Genomic DNA, 21,701 nt, shown 5'->3' with positions numbered 1-21,701 from the left:
TATCTCTATCAAATCTCCTCACAATCTTCTACATTCCAACGACTAAAGTCATAGCCTATAGTATCATAATTTTCCTTATAACTTAGGTCCTCCAGACCTGGCGATAGCCTTGTAACTTTTCTCTGTACTCTTTCAATCTTGTTAGCATCTTTCCTGTAGGTAGGTGACCAAAACCACACACAATACTCCGAAGTAGGTCTCACCAACATCTTATGCAATTTCAACATTACATCGGACCTCCTGCACTCAATACTTCGACTGATGAAGAACAACATGCCAAAAGCTTTCTTTATGACCCTATCTACCTGTGATGCCACTTTCAATGAATCACAGATCCATATTCCCAGATCCCTTTGTTCTGCCGTACTCCTCAGTGCCCTACCGTTCACTGTGTAAGACCTACACTGGATGGTCCCACCGAAGAGCAACATTTTTCTGCATTAAATTCCATCTGCCTTTTTCAGCCCATTTTTCCAGCAAGTCCAAATCCCTCTGCAAGCCATGATAGCCTTCCTCGCTGTCCACTACACCACCAGTCTTGGTTTCATCCGTATACTTGCTGATCCAGTTAACCACATTTTCATCCAGATCATTGATATAGATGACAACAACAACAGACCTAGCATGGATCTCTGCAGCACGCCATTAGTCACAGGCCTCCAGTCAGAGAAGCAGATGTCTATTATCACACACTGGCTTCTTCCATAAAGCTAATGTCTAATCTTCATCTTGAATACCAATAAAATGATCTATCTGTCTTGCCAGAGCTAAAGCAGATGAGTATGTTCTTCACTACATTAAGCTCCGAGGTTTTGTCTACACTCTTTTCTGTCTACATCCTTTTGTAACTTCCTGCTCCTACTGCATCTGGAAATTTGGATAAGCAACTCAACATTCATTTCTTATCTGTTCAATAAATGCAGTTAACATTTGACACGTAGTAATAGTGATGCAAAATCCACATGTCACATAGCACCAAACAGAAAACCTTTCAATTATCTCTGTAACCTTTCCCCTCCTAGCCACCAATCATTTCTCAACCTATGCTGCAGGCTTAACCATTTCTTGCACCTTCCTGTTTTCAAGCAGTCCGTTTAAAGACATCTGTACATACTCTTCTGTCATCAGTGCAGTGATTACTGAAAAGTTCTAGTCACACATGACTTAGCCTTCACATATCTTGGATCATTTCTCCAGGATTTGTTGAAATGTTCAATGCAAGCAGGATGTGAGGAAATATTCCAATTACCTCTCCACACAATGTTAAACTGACAGCTTGGTGGTTTCCTGGTGTCTTTCCACCTTTCCATGCACATCATTTTCTAATCTAAATGCACTATTCCTTAGGTTAAGGAGTTGTGGAAAATTATCAGTAGTGCATTTCAATTTTCTCACTCATTTCCTTTAATATCCTGGAGTACTGGGTCATGGAAATCTACATCTTAGGCTCCATTGTATACTTTATTAGCATGTTTTAAAACTTGCACTCAACCCATCAAATCAATTCCCTTAATATTTCTGGGTTCCCACGTACTAGTTATTTTGTATATTTTGCTGTTGGGAAAATGACTGTGAAGTATTCATTTAACAAATATACAATTTCCTAATTATCCATTATAACTTTCATGCAACTTTAATAGATTCTCATTCTCATTTACTACTTAAATGTAATTATAATGTCTTTTGGTTTGAAAGCTATTTGCTACATTTTTTCCCACTTTTCAATTCCAAATACAGTACAGTCGACCTCACATTACAGAATAACCAAAACTTATCCTTATAGGATTCACAAATCACTACAAAAAATCTAGGAAATGGAAAAAAAAAGTATAATTTTTATAAACTTTTCCGAGAAAACTATTAAATAATTGCAAAATTTATGTCTTTCTACTCACATTTCCCGAAGCATGCGCATTACAGACACGTCACTCCAAAAAGCAGTGTCACCTGCATATATCATTCAGGTCTACAGATATGTGGTGAATGTAAAAAGACAAAATGATAATAGCTTGCTATTCAGTTCGATATGTATCATATATTTTCCTATGACATAGAAGGAGGACATTTAGTCTATCAGGTTTATGCTAGCTCTCAGCATCTCGACTAATGCAGAGAGAATCAGAGTTAGAGAAGGCACATAAACATAAAGACATATTGCCAGAATAGGAATAATCAGATGATTAATCCACAAGCACGTGCAAGAGTAGGCATTGCGTGAAATTTAGAATCCGTGAGTGAAATTGATGCTGTGATAGCTTTGGCGACTATTTAAGGGATTTGTCATCCTTCAGCTAAGCTTCATGCCTATCAGGTTCTAAATACATACAGAGGAAATACCTGTAATCAAACAAACTTGTAAATCAAAGTTCTGAATGTAATAAACATGTTGATTGCCATATCAAACGCAGAATTATAGTGAATCGAGTGACCACATATTGGTATTTAAAGGAGCTGGAAAGCTACTCTGATCACTGAGACGCTCAATAATCGAGGTTCAATAGCTGCACAGAGCAGAGCCCCTTGGTCTGATTCTGCTGTCTTCACTTATCCCATGAATTGTGCTGGACGGGATGCTGTTGAGCCACAGACATACTGGGAGAGCTCAGCACATACCATTCCATTTGCAATGCACTATTTGTGAAGTATTGGACCTGACACCTCTTCCTCTCTGGGAGATCAGGTTGCAGATGACAAGCAGCCCGTTAATGCCCTCATCCATTTCATCATCAGAGTGCCTAAGGTGGCCTTAACTTCCTCAGACGCTGAGCATAAATTTCAGCCCAGTGTCTATTCCGCATCAGGTGGTCTTCCAGCAATTTTCCAAAAGCAGTTGCTGGAGTTGACCCCTCATATATTAGAAGTTATAGTGGCAAAATTGCCTGATAAAGATTTTAATGACTCATATACAGTGAGTATAAAAACTATTCACCTCCTTGGAACTTTTCATGTTTATTGTTTTACAACATTGAATCACAATGGATTTAATTTGGCTTTTTTTGACACTGATCAACAGAAAAAGATTCTTTTGTGTCAAAGTGAAAATGGATCTCTACAAAAGTGATCTAAATTAATTACAAATACAAAATCCAAAATAATTGACTGGATAATTATTCACCCCCTTTAATATGACTCACCAAATCATCACTGGTGCAGCCAATTAGTTTTAGAAGTCAAATAATTAGTTAGACGGAGATCACTGTGTGCAGTCATGGTGTTTCAATTGATTATAGTAAAATACACCTGCATCTGGAAGGCCCAACTGATGGTGAGTCAGTATCCTGGCAAAAACTACACCATGAAGACAAAATAACACTCCAAGCAACTGTGCAAAAAGATTATTGGGAAGTACAAATCAGGAAATGGATGCATGAAAATTTCCAAGTCACTGAATATCCCTTGGAGTACAGTTAAGTCAAGAAATGGAAAGAATATGGCACCACTGTATATCATTCTAGAGCAGGCTATGCTCAGAAATTGAGTCACCATGCAAGAAGGGGACTAGGGAGGGAGGCCATCAAGAGATCTATGACAACTGTGGAGGGGTTACAAGCTTCAGTGGCTGAAAGGGGCGAGACTGCACATACAACAACTGTTGCCCGGGTGCTTCACCAGTTGCAGCTTTATGGGAGAGTGGCAAAGAGAAAGCCACTGTTGAAAAAAAATCTTACATGAAATCTCAGCTAGAGTTTGCCAGAAGGTATATGGGAGACTCTGAAGTCAGCTGGAAGAAGGTTCTGTGGCTTGATGAAACCAAAATTGAGCTTTGTGGCCATCAGACTGAATGCTATGTTTGACGTAAGCCAATCGTCGCACACCATCCCTGCCGTGCTGCATGGTGGTGGCTGCATCATGCTCTGAGGCTGCTTCACTGCAGCAGGCCCTGGAAGGTTTGTGAGGGTAGAGAGTAAAATTAATACAGTGAAATACAGGGAAATCCTGGAGGAAAACCTGATGTAGTGTGCAAGAGAACTGTGACTTGGGAGAAGATTTGTTTTCTAACAAGACAAGGACCTCAAGAATAAAGCCAAAGCTACACAGGAATGGAAAACAACAAAGTTAACGTCCTGGAGCGGCCAAGAGTCCAGGCCTCAATCCAATTGAGAATTTGCGGCCAGGTTTGAAAAAGGCTGCTCACTCACAATTCCCATGTAATCTAACAGAGCTTGAGCAGTTTTATAAAGAAGAATGGGGAAAACTTGTAGTGTACAAATGTGCAAAGCTGATAGAGACCTATCCACACAGACTCAAGGCTGTAATTGCTGCAAAAAGCACATCTACTAAATACTGACTTGTAAAGATAAGATACTTAAGCAATGAATCATTTTGTGTTTTATATTTGTAATTAATTTAGATCACTTTGTGGAGATCTATTTTCACTTTGACAGGACAGAGTCTTTTTCTGTTGATTAGTGTCAAAAAAGCCAAATTAAATCCACTGTGATTCAACGTTGTACAACAATAAAACATGAAAACCTCTGGGGGGGGGGGGGAGCATTCTTTATAGGCACCGTAATTGTTTGTGTAAAACAAGTGCTCTTCCCATTTTGTGACTCTATAATGTGCAGATCATTCTCCAGCTCAACAAGGCAGGGAGAAGGTCTCGCTGCTGTTTTTGTTTAGCACTGAGTTCTTCACCATGAGCAGATCACTCCACCTCACTCCTTATTCCAGCTAGACTGTCAGTCTTTGTGTTGGTGCTTTACAAGTGAATAGATGTCTGATGGTGCCTACTCAGAAGGATCCTTCTTGCTATAGTTGTCATTTTTTTTCTGGAATGGGTGGGGGTGTTTCTGTCACTTAAGAAAGACCTGGAGGAAAGAGAAATCAAACATGAATTAGGAGAGCATTGAGATGTTGTACAGAGCAGATGACAAGTATCTTGATGCAGAATGAAACTGCATGGTTGTGAATTTTCTAGCAATCACTAGGGTTACTATTAAATATCAGAGTACTCTCAGCTTCGCTCTATCCAATCCAAGTCTTGTCGGACTACTGATCTTGTTACTCAGCTCTGAAAGACCTTTCCTGCTTTCAGTCTTCTCTTTGCCTCTGTGCTTGTGCCTGCAGTGAGAGAGTGAATTAGCGAATGTCCCATTCAAGTTAAGGTGCAGATCTCTGGGCTCAGCTTGACATGCAGACGCTGAGTATGCCAAGAAGTGAAATGTAATAAAGATGAGGAAGTTGTGACTTAACAAAGGTTGATGACTGTACATTTGTAAATGGGACAAGGAAGCAATGTGTGTCTTTGTGATAAGAACGCATAATAGAAAGGTACTTTCTTTTGCCAGGTAGTATTGGATGAAATGGATAAGTTGGGGAAGGCTATGTCTTTTTGAAAAACTTGGAAGAACGAAGAGTTATACTTACATGTTTTATTCTTCCAGCATCACTAAAATCCACTGCAGATGTCAACCTTCTCCTCTGTCACCATGCCTTCTTCAAACATCTTTTGGCACTAGGATAGAAGAAAAACTTTCTCCTTGCCTTGACCTATTCCAGCAGGACCTCCTAGAAGACTGGCAGATAACAGGAGGCGATGCTTGACAATCATGGCTTCTGTCTCTTGCCACAACACTTTTAGTATAAGGTCTTGTTGAAGGGAATGAGGTAATTTTTTAAGAGTTGATCTAAGAATGCATCCCTTTCACTTAATGACCACTGGATTATGGAAATAGGCCAGTTTTTTGACCATTTCATTGTGATGTTTTTTAAAAACAATTACAGGACTCAAACCAAGCAGGGCCTGCTTTTAGCTGTCATACCAGACTTTTATATATGTTAGAAATAGTTGAAGTTGAGGCCAACAATGACTGAAAATGTGCCAAGTTCATCAGCACTGGAAAAGGTAAGCAATAGCTGATGTTCCTTGTAGAAATTGCATTAGAACTGAAATTAGGCCATAGTGGACTGCAATCATTGAAAGAACAATGAGCTTTAGGTGAAAATAATACATGAGCAAAAGTCAACACACCAAATATTGTCTACATTGAATTAAAAGGCCAAGTAAATGAGACCACCATGGTCTGCAGTTGGTAAATTTAATGCTCCATAGCTGTGCACTCAGGAAGATAGAATAAGATGATGATATTCAGTGGTGATGTTAGAAAGTCTCATTTACACAATAAGGGGCAGGAGAAAAAACACGGAGCAATCCCACCACGTGAGTTTCAGTGAGTGTTAATTGCAAGCTTCAAATGTAATTTACTGACATTTTGTTTCACGGGAATTACAGGCCAAGGTGAGTAAGTAGAGTTAATATTCAAATCATCCCCTATTTAACCGGCTGGGGCATCAGGCTCAAGTGACTGAATGGCCTTCTCCTGCTTCTAAGTCTCTATGATGCCAAAGTAATATTTTCAATTCCGTTGCCTCAGAATGCAAGGACCAACTAGTAGAGACAACGGAGCACACGTAGCTTTTGTTCAGAAGATTTGAATGGAAAGAAATTGGCCAGGTTCTCTCAAGGATTCCAATAAAAGACTTTGAATGTTTACAAGAAGTATAGGTGAAGAATCAATGGCACACCCATATCAACGAATGCCTTATTTGTGAAAGGTTTATTGGAGAAAGCCCAGCTGGTGATAACCCAATTGGTGATAGACATATTGATTAAAATGTAATTTTTGATAGTCTTATTACTGAGAGCGTTATTGGTGTTAGCCTTGTTTGTGATAACCTTAATAGCAATAACGGCATTAGTGATATCCGACTGGGAATAGCATCAAGAGCAATAATCACACTGTTGTTTCTTTATTGGTGATATCTAGGCTGCTGAAAGCTGCAACAGCAAGAGTTGTTTTTGTGATAGCCTCCCTTGGTGATCACCTTAATTTAGCATTTATAAGGTATATTTTTGGAATAAAAGACATTTTGCAATCTAATGAACAGATGGTGGGTGGAAACAGTGCATGAGTTCCAGAAATTCAATACTGTCAAGTCCATCTATGACCCATACTACAAGATCAGTGATGCTTGCTCCCTGTGGCTATGGCTTCCATGCTGGGATAGCAGAGATATGAAGTTACCTCTGGTGCTATTGAATGTATGCACTATACTCTCAAGCAGTTTTGAAATGTGCATCAGGTCAACTGAGAAATCAAATCATGACTGATTATTTCTTCTGATTTCTCACCCAAGTTCTTTTGCTTGTGGGACTTACTTCTTGCTCTCTTTACACCATTCCCACTTGTTGGCTGGCAACCTACCTTCCTTGCTCACCTCACACAGGCTTGAAATTTACACTGTTCTTTTTTTCTCTGCAAGTACCATTTACCTTCCTTTCAAAACCAAATCTTTCCTAGAACATTTATTTAAACTGCCCGATTACTGTCCTTTGACTGTCAAAGTTATTGGATAACCCACTCATCCTCCTGAATTTCAGCTCACATCTTAATACAAAAGTTATCCTCAAACACCTCTCCTCTAGTGTAAAGCACATTTAACCACTCTGATTAAACTATCATATTCAGGGAGAGTATTTCTTGCAGTAACTTTGACTGAAGTAATTTCTTAGCCCTTAGCTGCTTATTCCAATATTATTCATCAATACCATTGGTAATATTCACTACCCATTTCAATATTTCGAATTTTGTCTTGAATGATTTTCCATCTTCCATAAGCTCAACACTGAAAAACAAAATTCTGCTCATATTCCACACATACTCGGCTATACACATGCACTCCCCTCGGCTAAAGTCACCTGTTGTCACTTCATTCACTGTTGAATACCAGATTCTGGTACAAGAAGATTCAAAATTACATGTTCTTGTCTTTGTAAGAAAACTCAGCTCTGCAGTCCTCTGTGATCCTGCAACAGTAGCCTCACATGAATCCTCAAATCTACACTTCCCCTCCATCCCCCAACTGAGGTTCAGATTTACCTATAACTATGTTCAAACTTAGTTAAAATTTCACGTAATGTACAATACCTGTTTGTTTTATTTAATTGACAGAAACACTGAAAACAAATGTTTCAGGCTGATCTGTGTGAATTTTCTGAAATGTTGAATAGTTTGGAACTTTCAAAGCCTTGGCTATTCCCACACAACTCTGAAAAGATTGCAGAAAGCTGATATTTCTATGTTACCGGTAATATGAAGTTTTAAATTATACCCAATAAGATGTACGGCAGAACAGGTATAGCCACCTTTTCAGGCCTAACTTTAGACTACAGGTCTGGTTGGAGACTAAAGTATTTTTCCAACCAGCTGATTGGTTAATTGAGTTCGTAAATGTATCTCTGCCCTTGACTAATTATCATTTGCCTAAATAAATAGATTCACAGAAGATCATTTTTTAGAATTGTATATATTATTGATTAAAGGAGAGGCATTATACCTATATACCAGCGTTATACCTATATGACTGTGACTGTGATGATTCTGTAGATTATTCTACACTATAGAGGCATTACCCTAACAAATTTACCTATTTTCTTTTCACTGGAAATGTACTGCAGTTAAAAGAAGTCAGCTCGATCATTTCAATCTCTATCCACATTGAGGTCATGCTGTAAATATAAGGTGGAAATTTATAAAACACCTTCTACAAATGTTTGTTTATAAATTCATTGTTTGTCATGAGTTGTTTAATATTGAAACTGGAATAAATATTTTCCTGCAGAAATTGTAAAATCTTGATGTTAATGGAATAATAAGTGTTCTTATTGTCATCATCAAGAAGTTTTATTACAATTTATTTGTTTTAGTACTATTATTAAATTTAGTGTTAGCCTGTATACAATTGGGGAGGTTTTCATTTTGAGGTTGTTAAGGTGGTATTTAACATGGACTGTGCTGAGGTATGCTATGTAAGCTTGAAGTCATGAATGTTACTCTTTGATCTTTCACACCAGAGGCCATGGTTTCTTGTGCTTAATATATGTCTTATAGAATTTGAAAACAATGTTTTTCACCTTAGATCATCAGTGAATAAGCATCTAAATGGTGTGTGGTTAAGTCCCATTTAACACATTGTGGAATGATGTCAACAGTATCATTAGCAGAATCAGGCAGTTACTCAGGACAGAGATGCTTATTTTAGCTCACTGAGTCCACACAAACTCTTTTGCCCCTATCACTAACCCCACTTGCACACATCAGGACTGCATCTTTATCTATTTAATGTCAACCAAAATGCCGCAGACGTAGTAATTCCAGCACTTTCTTTGGCAGCATGTTCCGGGTATCAGCTACTCTCTGTGTACAATACTTAACTCTCAGATCCTTCCTCTCTTCTTAACTCTATTTCCTTTTATTGTTGAGACCCCAACCATGAGGAAAAAAGATTTTGACTATCTATGCTTCCCATAATCTATTAGTCCCTTCACTCCAGAGGAAACAAGCCCAGAGTCTGTAAGTTCTTCCTGTGACTGCATGGATTTGCTCCCAGTTTGGAATATGGTTTCCTTCCATATTCCAAGGAAACATGGGTTTGCAGGTTAATTGGTCACATCTGTGTAAAAGGGAGTTGCGGGCTTAATAGGACAGAAGAGCCTGCTACTATGATGTATCTCTCTGTCCAATTTCTCTCCCTAAGTAGTATCTCTAATTCAGCCACCATCGTGGTAAATCTCCTCTGCATGTTCTTCAGTCCAGTCATATCCCTCCTGTAGTGTGGTGACCTGAACTACACACAATACTCCAAGTGCAGGCTAATTAGTGGTTTGCAGAGTTCATTCAGTGAAGTTCGTTCTATAGCTTTATGCTTTACATTTGAAGAGTTGATGCCAAAGTGTTGCCATTTCCACATGTGAGAAGGTCTCATGTGGACCTGAGCAGTTTTTAGTTATGCAGGCAGCCCAACACAAAATGATATTAGTTTCATTAAACATGTAAGCTGGGGTTCCTTTGCTGATTGCAGCAGTTCAGACACAAGATTCAAGTGGCAGTGGGTGGAGCTTGTGGCGTGTATGCTTGTGCGGCTCAGAAACAACCTACCTAACAGAGGTTCAAGAGATTCGTAGATGTTCAAAAAGACAGACCCAGAAAACGTTGAATTGACAACACTGCTCCTGAGGGCACAATGAAGCTTGGTGTGCTGCCAGCATTTTCAAGGCCCTTTCTGAACTGTTTTCTCCATACCGAGCATGGCCAGACCATCCGGTTGTCTTTGCATGAGAACAGCCTTGAATCTCAACCTGACAGGTAGGTAAGCCACTCAAGGTTGCAGCTCACCAGCAGTGCTTAAATAACTCATCTCTCAAGCCGTCACAGACCTGGCACATATATATCGTAGGTTAGGCCTATGATTAATTTATGAACCTATTAATTTTCTTCAACTAATAAACAACGCCATGTTGCTTCTTTGTGAAGGACAACTAAAGAGATTGAGTGGAATTTCAATTGTTCACCTCGTGAATGACCCATATCTTGGTGAACACTGCCGGGGATGGCCAAGTCAGCACATTTTGTCCTTATTCAGTGCAGAAATAGAACAAATCAGTTCAAGCCACAGTCTCAGATGAGATGAAGATCTTCCATAATATGATGAAGAATAACAAGGCATTTTCAATGATTCATGTGTAAAATATGTTAAAATATAAATACTATCAGCATTCAGTTAGTTGTCAGAATTGTGCTGAAGCAAACTATTAGGCTGAAGTGCAGAGTGCTTTTATTACTCTGTTAGAAAATTATTATATTACCCTCAGACAGTATATAAATGTCTGCTTTTTTAAAAAAGTAGAATAAATCATCTTTCATTGTGTAATATTATTTTGACACATTGCTTCTGGTGATGAGACTGATTTCACAATGGAAAACAGGGCTCAGAGAGAAGATGTTGTAGTAGATGTAAGTATTTCCCAGAATGTGCACGCATTAAGTATTAATTTATAGAGTATCTTATGTCACTACAGAGGAATGGACCTCCAACTAGTTTTCTTTGAAATGACCTCACAGACATTTTGTAAGCTGTTTTGAATCCCTAGTGTTATCATACTACGTTAACTTTAAACAATGAAAAGCAATTGTTTAAACACTGGGAGGAGAAATTCAAAGTTAAATGTAACTAACCTCCTGGCATTTGATTCTATTAATTCTATTTGCAATTTACTCCAATTAATACTGCCAATTAAGGAAAATAAATCTAAGAACTGCAGAGCTAATAAGATATCTTATTTCCACTAGATATCACTGACTTTAGTTCATAAAATGTGTTTATATTATGACTCACATATTAAAATTTACAGAACTTTTGTAAATATAGTTAAACAATAATTAATAATATTTAATAGGGAAATAGAAATCCACGCAATAAGATTAACTCAGTGGGAGAAGATCTAGCTGCATGCAGGTGATTTGAGAATGATTCCAGGAATAACCAGATGGCACTTTTACATTTCTGCCCCTAATTTTAAGGCTGTTTTTACAGCAATCCTACAAGGGATATGGGAGAATTGAATTCCTCTCCATCTGCTCACACTACTGAGAATTTGAAGAATACAGAGCTCTGCATAAACTTACAGGCAAATAAATAGAACTGCATGAAATGGTTTCTGGTAAAGATCTGATCATCAGTCTAATAGTTTGAAAGAGTGATTATAGTGTTTCTTTCCGTTTTTATCATACAAATGGGACTGCAGCAACTCTTTACCTTAACAAGTTACTTTTGGTCCTCGCTGTCATTTTACAGTCATTGAGCTCTACCTTTTGGCCCTTCGGCCCATCTAGTCCATTCCAAACTGTTATTCTGCCCAGTCCCATTGCTCTGCTCATGGACCATGGTCCTCCATACCCCACCCATCCATGTACTTATTCAAATTTCTCTTAGAAGTTGAAATCAAACCCAGAATCACTACTTCTCCTCTGCTAACAGCTCCACACTCTCACCACCCTCTGATTGAAGAAGTACCCCCTCATCTTCTCCTTAAATATTTCACCTTTCATGCTTAACCCAGGACCTCTAGTTGTTGTTTCTTCCAACCTCTGTGGCAAAAGTCAGCTTGTATTTACCCTATCTATACCCGTCAATAAGTTTATATATCTCTCTCAAATCTCTCCTCATTCTCCTGCACTCCAGGGAATACAGTCCTAATGTATTCAACCTTTCCCTATAACTCAGTTCCTCAAGTTCTGGTAACATTCTTGTAAATTTTCTCTGCATTCTTTTAATATCATTGATATCTTTCCTGTAGGTAGGTGACTAAAATTACACAGGATACTCCAAATTAGGCTTCACCAATGTCTTATATAACTTCAAAATACCATCCCAAATCCTGTACTCAATACTTTGATTTATAACAACATTATATTGTTAATAATCTAAGACTATTTTAAGACTGCATCAAAGCAGACAAGCTGCCTTATATTCTTATCTGCTGGTGAATTGTTATTTAATTGGGGAACACATTAAGGTCACATGCAATTGTTGAAATATTAATTCTGTTCCTGAAGAAATATATTTCACTTATTACATAAGGATGTTACTTATGTAGATTTGATGTTACTAATTAAGGAAGAAATGTTTGTCCTTCAATAAAGCTATGAAATCTTATATGTCCTTTCCAAGTCTGTGGATCAGGTCTTGGATTGAAATCTAACATCGCTGACAATGTTGGTTTAACTGCACAAAGATATTGACTGGATAGGCCTTCTTGGCTAGAACTTTCATTCCCTCCTCTTCTTGCCTCTTTTGATAGCTTGACCAGCCTACCATTTTGGAAGCCCTGTGGAATAGACAACAAGGGGCAACCAGCTGGAGATTTTACATCCACCCCAGTTACAGCTCTGCATAGAAATACCTCAATTTATCTCATCGAATTTGTGGGGTTTCCCCTAACAAACTTAATTCATACCTAGTCACTAAAAATCTTGAGTACTACAGAAAATCCTTTAAATAACACAAGCAAGACCCAGATTTCCTGTAACATATGGCAGTGGCTGGATTATTGTGGCCCAGTCAGACAGAGCTGGCATTATTACATAAGGATCAATGTTCCCAGCTGCATGCTGTGTATGATTCCAGCTTGTATGTATAACGCACAGAACACTCTGCCATACTATGAGAAGAGCAGGTTGCGTTAAAAGTGGGTATTGACGATCAAAGCCACGAGTACGTTAATAACTAAAACATTGAAAATTTGCCTTTGTCTTTGGAGGAGCCAAATGTCAGAGATGAGTCCAAATGGACTTCTGCACCTGTTGCCAAAGATCCCCAGATGTGTCATTATCAAAATAAACAAATTATCATTTTTTCTTTTGCTCAAGAAGTTCCCCTCTGTTGTATGTTCTGCAGTTGTAATAATTAAGGATCAATATTTTTAATGAAATACAAAAATTCAAACTTGTACTTCTTTGCATTGATCAGTTCAAACTTAATGAATGAGGAGTTCCAATGTATCCAAAGTAGATCAGTCCTTTAAGATATCTTCATGTGATTCAACAGGAACTATAAAGTTTGAAATAATGTGTTTTTAGAATGCTCTCTACTGTGTTTATGTCATTTGGTTCATGGCTTGTGAGGGAATGACCAACTTTAATACAAATGTAAAGCAATTTCTCCACCCATCTGCTCTCTTGCCTCTTATATCTTTGATTATCTTCCTGCATGCAGTTTAGTGAATGGCTTTCTTTTTGGATCCTTTCATTAGCACTCTGCTTTTCTAACAGATAGATAAAAAAAAGTTCTACAGATGTAACTTAATTTTCATTCAGTATTGCCCTCGTCTGAGAAGTCATACAAAAAATGACCTTTGAATCACCACTGGGCCCATGAAGCACAATAAATTTCATTGTCCTGTCAAAAATTGAAGATGTTTTACATCATTACAAAATTTAATGTTCCATCTTTTCAAATGTAGTACTTTTCAAAGGCCACATTCCAATTGAAACTCATTAAATTCAGGCTCGAGTTTCCTGTGGTGGGGACGAGAAAGAGTTTCTCATGCTTTGGAAGTAATATGAATCACTCTTTTAAAACAGATATGGTTACATGCTAGTTTTGAAAGGTACAGTAACTGCTGAGCTCTTACAATCTACAACACTGAAGCTTTTGTGCTTATAAATCAAATAATTGCCGCTTGAACCATTGCACTTTTAGTCACACTGCATTCTATTTACTTATGAATAAATCAACTTCTTAAATAAAATTATTGTTTGGAAGTTTAACGGTTAGTTTATATAATAATTGCTGGCTTAAAGTTTCCTAGAATTAATATCAAAATTGAGAACAAAATCTGGAGTTTGGCTACTGCCTTTGTTTGAGTCAACAGCAAATTATTAATAATCTTTGAGTTTTAAAAACAGCCTTGTACCCTCGGTTTGGAAATTGGAAGCTGCTGAAATTTAATGGATGATAATTGAAATAAATTGTCGACCAGACCAATAAATGCAAATATTCCATTATTGCGCTCAGCAGATTGTTTGGTAAATCTACACTGACTCCAGAGTTGACAGAGCTAACAAGGGTTAAATTTATATTTTTCAAATTATCATTCAGTAAAGTACTGCTATGGTTTTAATAATTTATTTTGTGGATAAACATAAATGGTCACCCTGCATCTCAGCAGTGTACTCTCTTTCATTATAATTTTAATATTAAAGCAAGGCACGAAGCTCTCAGATGCTGCCATAAGCTTCTATGCATTGCTGAAGTTACGGGTCAGCAAATAGATCTGATAGGACATGAAGTGTCAAGTTATTAGTACAAAACCACTAATTACCCATCATTCATTGTCAAACATTTTTAATACATTATTCAGTTTTAACCTACATATCATACTCATTTTCAACAATTTATAAAATAATTTTTGGGGATTTTATTACTCTATAAACCACATGTAACACATATTTTGGGGGAGAAATTCAACCTATTAGGAAATCAATGGCCTTTTGGCCTGCATATTTTGGCTGGCAATGCTGCACATCTGGTCTGGTCGCAATATTGGATTTGGAGTCTTTTATGTATTCAAGGTGTCCACATGATTGGTGAGGTTTGTGTTTGTAAATTGGAGTCATACTGCTTGTTGTGAGATCCAAGCATAATATTCAAAAACAGGCAGGTATTAACACTGGTCAAGGTCTGCCTTACATCACCAGATCCAGGGTGTTCAGGTTGTGGGTGTTTTCATCAATGGATCTTGAAGAGACTGCTGAGGAAATGTGTACAAAACCTTTCTGGGGAGCCAGGAAGAGCAGAAATAGATGAAGAGCCTTCCTGCTTGTTGGCTCAGTGCCGAGCCTGCTTGGCAGGTGTGCTACATCAGATTGGCATCTGCAGCCCATCTATTTCATTTAGATATAACCCAATGTTCAATTGGATTTGAGCCTTTTGTAGCTCATTTCATACTGAAAACTGGAAAAGTTGAATTTCTCCCATGTTGTTCTTTAAAGCCATATTCTTTCTCTGTAAACAACCACCGGGAATATTTTTTTAAACGTTTCTGATACATGATATATTGAATGTATTACCAAATAGTAATTCAATTTGAAAAACTCCATTGCAAACTAAAAGTTGTCAAAATACTTAAAATTAAGTTATCAGGCAATGACTACAGCTTTCTAAAGATCTACACAAGATGTCTTCCTGTTTGCCCCAGGATGGTACAGGCCAGTTCGGCACTGTGTAGCAGCATGTCTTAGATCTGTCCAAAGGGATTTACAGTCTGCTTTTCACACAATTGAAAAAACATATCATGTAGGGATCATAGTGATAAAAACAGGGAATAAATTACAAAAATATACTGTACTGATAAATGGCAAGTATTTAACAGAAATCAACAGAAAAATATGGCTTTAATTTTCATGCATTTTGTAGATTAATTTTATCACTGATTTTATATCATAAAGTTTTTCAGTTTCTAATTGTAGGTTGTGAATAGAAGATTGGTCAATTAGACATATATACAGTAGCCGGCCTCAAGATTTAAAATTACAAGAAACAGGTGCTGGTTCAATTTTGATAGCAGTTAGCAAAATTATTGATGATGATAATAATAATAATAATAATAAATTGTTCCATTTAAACTGGCTATTCAATCAACGTCTCATGCCATAAACACCAGGGAAAACGTCACTGTACGTTTCAGTGGGAAGTTTAGACTCATCCCTCCATTAACTAACAGTAAACAGGTGGTTGGTAGAGCAGCTGCAGGCGGCAATGCATGGTTCAGAGATCTTTGAAGGAAGTTTGTTCTGACCAATATTTTTGAACTTTAGCACATGTGGAGAAATTAAACTGATGGGAAGATCATAATGCCCCAGTTTTTAGTTGTAGGAATTCTGCTATAATTATAAGGCATTACCAGCAACTGTGTTCTGTCCTTTTAAATTCACAAACATATTTTCTATTCTCATACATAGGGAGGCCACACTAGTTTTGACCAGCTGTATACCTGGTCATAGAATACAGTCTTGATTCTAAGCATCATTGTTACCACAGCATTAAATTAGAACATTGCTGTATATACTAAACCATACACAGTACCAGATAACCTTTATATCACAGGTCTGAAGATACAATGTGATGGATAAACTGATGATACTCAACATTTACGCATTGATAGTGCTTATTCAAATTTAGGCACAACTCCAGATCTCTATAACTTGTAGATTCACTGTTAGATAAAAAATATATTTTGATAATTTATCATGGGGGAGGTTTAAGATTCCAACTTTGTGACTCACTTAGACTGCAAGCATTACAAAAATAGAATAATTTGACATTATTATTATTCTAATAATGAACACAACCCAAATTTCAATTCCATAGTTCTACTTAATTTTAAAAAAAACCTCGAATGTTGATATTTACTTTATTATTTTTTCCCATCCTCCTACTGAGTCACAGAGCTTTGGAGAGATGCACTTGTCTGAAGTTTCTAAATTCAAAAATTGTCTGTATAGGAGCATGTGTCCTGACCAGGGGCCCAGGAAATTGTTCAGCAATGGGCTCTTTAACCTTGTACAAGCAGAAAATGTGCATTAGTTGTTACAACTGCTACTCTCTAGTGCTTTCCAGTTTCCAGGGAGGCAGTATGTTCTTGTAACAGTACAATTTTTTTTATATTGCCAGTCTAATATCCCAAGTCAAAGGTCAAACTATCCTTACATTAAGGAGAGAGGAGTGATAACACACCCACAGGATTTACAATTGTATAATTGCAGACTAAATTACAACTGAAACACCAACATTTACCACAAAAAATGATATTGCATCTCAACTTTGTATAATTGTAATACTTGCACTTGTATCTCAAGTGTGCAATTTACCACAGCTGAAATGGTAGTTCGAGCAGGTGGTTGCCTAGCTTCATGGTTGATGTCTAAACAACAAACAGCCATTGTGGCTGAAAACAAATTCGTCATTGGTGAGAAGCTTCAAGCCACCTTCAGAACTTGTTCAGTTACGGCCAAAATTCCAGTGGATTTTGACTGCAAATGAATCTTAATAATTTCTCATATATTTAAAGAAGTTCTTCAGTTGCTATCTGCTGCATTTTTTATTAAAACTTGAGCATTCGTTGTTTGCAAAATTTAGATATTCTAAAGCTCAGGCCCAAAAGAACCTAAACATTCAATACCTGCTTGAAAAAAACGTAAAATGCAATGTGTGTCCTTTAGGACTTTCCTTCAATGAACCAGGCTACAAACGCCTGTCTGAAACATAGAGATTCTTTAAATCAAAAATAAAATTTCAAAAATAATTTCTGAAATTGGTTCTACTTCTGTCTGCCCATTTTAAGGCTAATATATCTAAGAGCGCCAAGCATAGAAATTTTGTTCCCTTCACAATATCTAAGCAAGTTTGGAGCATTTGATTCCATTAGATTACTTGGAAGACCCATTCTCTATTGATCACTTTATGTGAATAAGTGCTTTTCATATCAATGATAAACTTTCATTTATTGGGTGATACTAAAACCGTTAACTCTGGTGATACGAAGTATTGGAAATTCACACTTACAGAATTCACAAATCACTACTAAGAAATCTGAGATGCTGAATAAAATCTTGATCTCAAAAATTTTAAATTTTAATTTTAGTTTATTTTTCTTGAAGCAAGTGTCAAAGTGTCCTCGTATTATGTTAAGTGTCTTCTATCCCCTCTTGCACTAGACCCATCTATATTCTTTACTTGGGTCTATGAGTACCTATACAATAAGCATATATGAAAAAAATCGAATGATATTTGCAGTTGAATTTTTGAGTGAAATTTGCACTCATTGGATCATTTTGATTGGCTTTGGATCAAAAGAAAATTGGACCCAATAGAAACTGATCCTCCTATTACCCACAGATATGTTCTGTTTTGTATCCTAGTTAGTTTTATGGCACAATGTCCCACATTTTCCTATGGTATTGTTCCATTTCTCTATTTACTTATAAATTTCACGTCTTTCATATGCTTTTTATCAATTAAATTCCTTTCTCCAACCCCTTCCCAAACCCCAGACACACTTCACTTATAAAACTACAAAACCATCATTACCTTTAAGCTCCAATTACAATTTTAAGTCACTTACTTAAGCATTCTGAGTTTTCATCACCTCTGTAGATTTGGTGGCTCAGTACTAACTCTGGGATATTTGGCAGAAGTTATCTCCAAACAATAGAACATGCTTCTAATTAGCTACTGCTGCTTCCTGGCTTTCAGATAATTACTAATTGTCCTCTAAATTTTACCATAGAAATCCAGTTCTTAGGCCTTGCATTCAAGATTTATTGAATCACTTTTGAAAGTACATTCCATTATAGGACATACACTTATCATGTCATCACAGAAGGTTAACTAAACACCTTCCTATTCTGAAACAATACTGCATACCAATTTTCAATGGATAACCTCAACTTTATTCATAAATATTAAATATAATATTTAATCAATTGCTGATGCAAGACTAATCAATCTGTAGTTACTGGGCATTTAGGAAAGCAATACCAGGAGTTAGCTTCGTAGTGATACTGTATCATCTGACATGATTGAACCCAGACTGAAAGTGCATCAGCTGCTTATACTCTGTGGTGACAATATCTCTTTGCAGATGTCATGGGGAAAGACTATTCAAAAATATGTCCTCAAAACTATTGTAGGGCTGCATAATTTTGAATAAAAGCATTATATCTAATGCTTTACTTGAATGAAATAAGTATATTGAATTAGATTTCCTTCTACAATGCAATAGCATTTACAGCACTTGTGCTTTGCCCTCCAGTCCATTGTGTGCATCTTTGGCCCTGTTCACTCACAGTGAATTAGACAATTTCAGATTTGTGGACTCATAAGTAGATCTGCACTAAACTTGGTTTTCAACTCAATCTTTGTATAATTCAGTGTTTACTTTGCCAAAAAGTGTTGTCACAGAGTTCACAATGTATTAGCTAAATGCTTTGCTGGGTTACTGAACTATGGATTTCTAGTAAATGACCCCATTATATTTACAAGATACTGTGATGTTGGTTACCTAGTGAGCAGCAAATATGCTTTTCTAGCATTTGTTGTGATTTCATTTCATTACCAAATTCAACACTAAAGCTCCTTTAGAATGTTATTACTGGCATACAGTAAAGTAGTAACCAACACCTACTACTGAATTGATGAATGCTAATTGTAAAGTACTTACTTTTAGACATTGCATTGGAGCACTGGTACAAAACACTTGCTTTCAATCTTTCTGTCAGAACCTCATTTAACAAAATTGACTGACCTATTACTAACAAATCACTTGCCTTTTACTCTCACCCTAATTTCCTTGAAATCATTGCAAAATAAAACTTGTCAAGGTGTAAAATGGGTGACAAATTAATTCTATCAATGTCCTGCCAGGCACATAGACGCAAGATAGCAACCAATGTGGTATGCCAAATTATATATTTTTTGTTGCTTAGAACATGGGACAACTCACACTGATAAGACTCTCTTCTCAGTTGAAAAAGCACCATAATCGTTGGATACTTCGGAAGAATTTTTGTTTATACTTGCTCTCCAGTCCAAACAATCTGACATTGGTTAGGGAAAAGGAGTCACAACAATGTGTTCAAATACAGCAATAGCTTCCACAGCAAATCAGTGCACCATGAGCAGGACACAGCAACACTGCTGATCATGCAACCGTCTCAAAGCTTAAGATAGCCCTGGTTTGAGCAGGTGCTGTCTGCATGGAGTTTGCATGCCGCACATTCACCTCATAATGATGTGGGCTTCCCCTGCGGCACTCTGTTCCCTTTCACGTCCCACAGACGTGCTGATTGTTGGGGTAATTGACCCAGAGGATAAGTGGCTAGTGAAAGAAATGAGTGGAGATTTTGGGCATGTGAGAGAGAAAGTTATAGGGAAATGAGTTGGGGAACGTGATTGATGGGATTGCTGTGGACATTGGCATAGGTTTGGTAGGACAAAAGGCTCTTTCTATGTCATAAGAAAATATTCATTGAATGTTAAATTAAAAAAAAACAGAAAATGCTGGAAATACACAGCAGGTCAAGCAGCATCTGTGGAAGGGGTAAAAGAGTTAATATTTCAGATGAACGACCTTTCACTAGAACTAAGAAAAGCCCAAAATTAAATATAAGTTGCAGAGAAGGAAGAGAAGAAGGGAGACTAAAGGAAACATCAGTGATAGGAGGGGGACAGAGAGATCTGAGTGTTGGTGGCACCAGGTGAGAAAGTGTGATGAAAATTTATTAATTACATTTGATGTGACTAGAGGAAAGATAAACAAAGATAAATTAGAGCAGATGAGAGAGAAAAAAATACCATCCTGGAGCTGTTGGACACAAAGCACCATAGTTCTAATATTTATTTTGTTCTCTTCATACTTCCTCCTTTGCAACTCAAAACACATTTGAATACTTAATTTTCTTAGTTCCAATGGAAGAACATTCACCAAAAGCAGAAAACCTGCCTCACCTGCTGAGTATTTCCAGTATTTTCTGTTTTTTTTATTTCCGGTTCCCATCATTTGCAGCTGCTTGCATCTTGATTCCGAAAATTTTCCTGTCAGCAGGGATGCCTTTATATGGGAGAATCAAAATCACATTATATTAGAATTGAAATAAAATTGTTATAACTTGAGTGAAATGTTGGCTGTTATTTCACTGGATTTATTAATAGAAATCTACTTATCCCTCTTGGCTATCCCAACTGTTGAATTTTACTGTATCTCCTTTTGTTCATTTAAAACTCATGAGCAATATTGCTTAACTATCACTCAAAACCTCACAAATTGCTTAATGATTTAAGTTTAGAACTACATTCATATTTTGAGGAAACCTATTGATAATATGCTATCAAAATGCTTTTGAAATTCAAGGTCAATTTAAGTATCATTACTGATACCATTGTTTGCCTGGTCAAATGCAATGCTTATAGCCTTATTATCAGATACCACATAAGCCAACAATAACAGAGGAAAATCTAGATTCTACAAAATAAAAACTGTAAATGTTTCAAATCCAACTTTAAAAGAAATTACTAGAAATTCACAGCATGTCCGTCAATGAAATTCCTTAAGAAAATTTACACCCAAACTGTAATCCCATCTTTTATCTATGCAGATGATAGTGAATCTGTTAAGCTATTTTTGGATGCTTCTTGATTAAGCATCTAAATAAAAATTCATATAAATGATGTGATGTTTAGCAAACACTAAGAAGTTTAATCTAAATGAATGAAATGGCTCAAACTAAAGCAATGACATGTAAATATCAAAAAGGTCATGTTGGGAAAAATAAGTAGAACATTTCAAAACCCAAGTGGCTACT

General features: G+C 36.9%; 1 protein-coding gene across 4 annotated transcripts in view; it reads right to left on the bottom strand.

Annotated features, from left to right (window-relative positions):
- znf536 (zinc finger protein 536) overlaps window positions 1-21,701 on the bottom strand; it is a 509,077-nt gene that overhangs the window by 78,143 nt on the left and 409,233 nt on the right. The window contains exons 7-8 of one of the 4 annotated variants that reach the window (XM_073070122.1): window positions 20,848-20,950; window positions 14,669-16,899 (exon numbers count right to left, since the gene is read on the bottom strand). The exons of 2 other annotated variants lie outside the window; for them this stretch is intronic. In XM_073070122.1, the coding sequence (XP_072926223.1) occupies window positions 20,880-20,950 (71 nt within the window). In that variant the 3' untranslated portion in view covers window positions 14,669-16,899; window positions 20,848-20,879. Of the gene's footprint in view, window positions 1-14,668; window positions 16,900-20,847; window positions 20,951-21,701 lie in introns of those variants that run through there. One more of the 4 variants, XM_073070121.1, reaches the window with a different exon arrangement.

This window comes from Hemitrygon akajei, chromosome 17 (genome assembly GCF_048418815.1).
Source record: "Hemitrygon akajei chromosome 17, sHemAka1.3, whole genome shotgun sequence".
NCBI lineage: Eukaryota > Metazoa > Chordata > Chondrichthyes > Myliobatiformes > Dasyatidae > Hemitrygon > Hemitrygon akajei.
The sequence above is the reverse complement of the archived record's forward strand: the minus strand, read 5'-3'. Positions and strand labels throughout refer to the sequence as shown.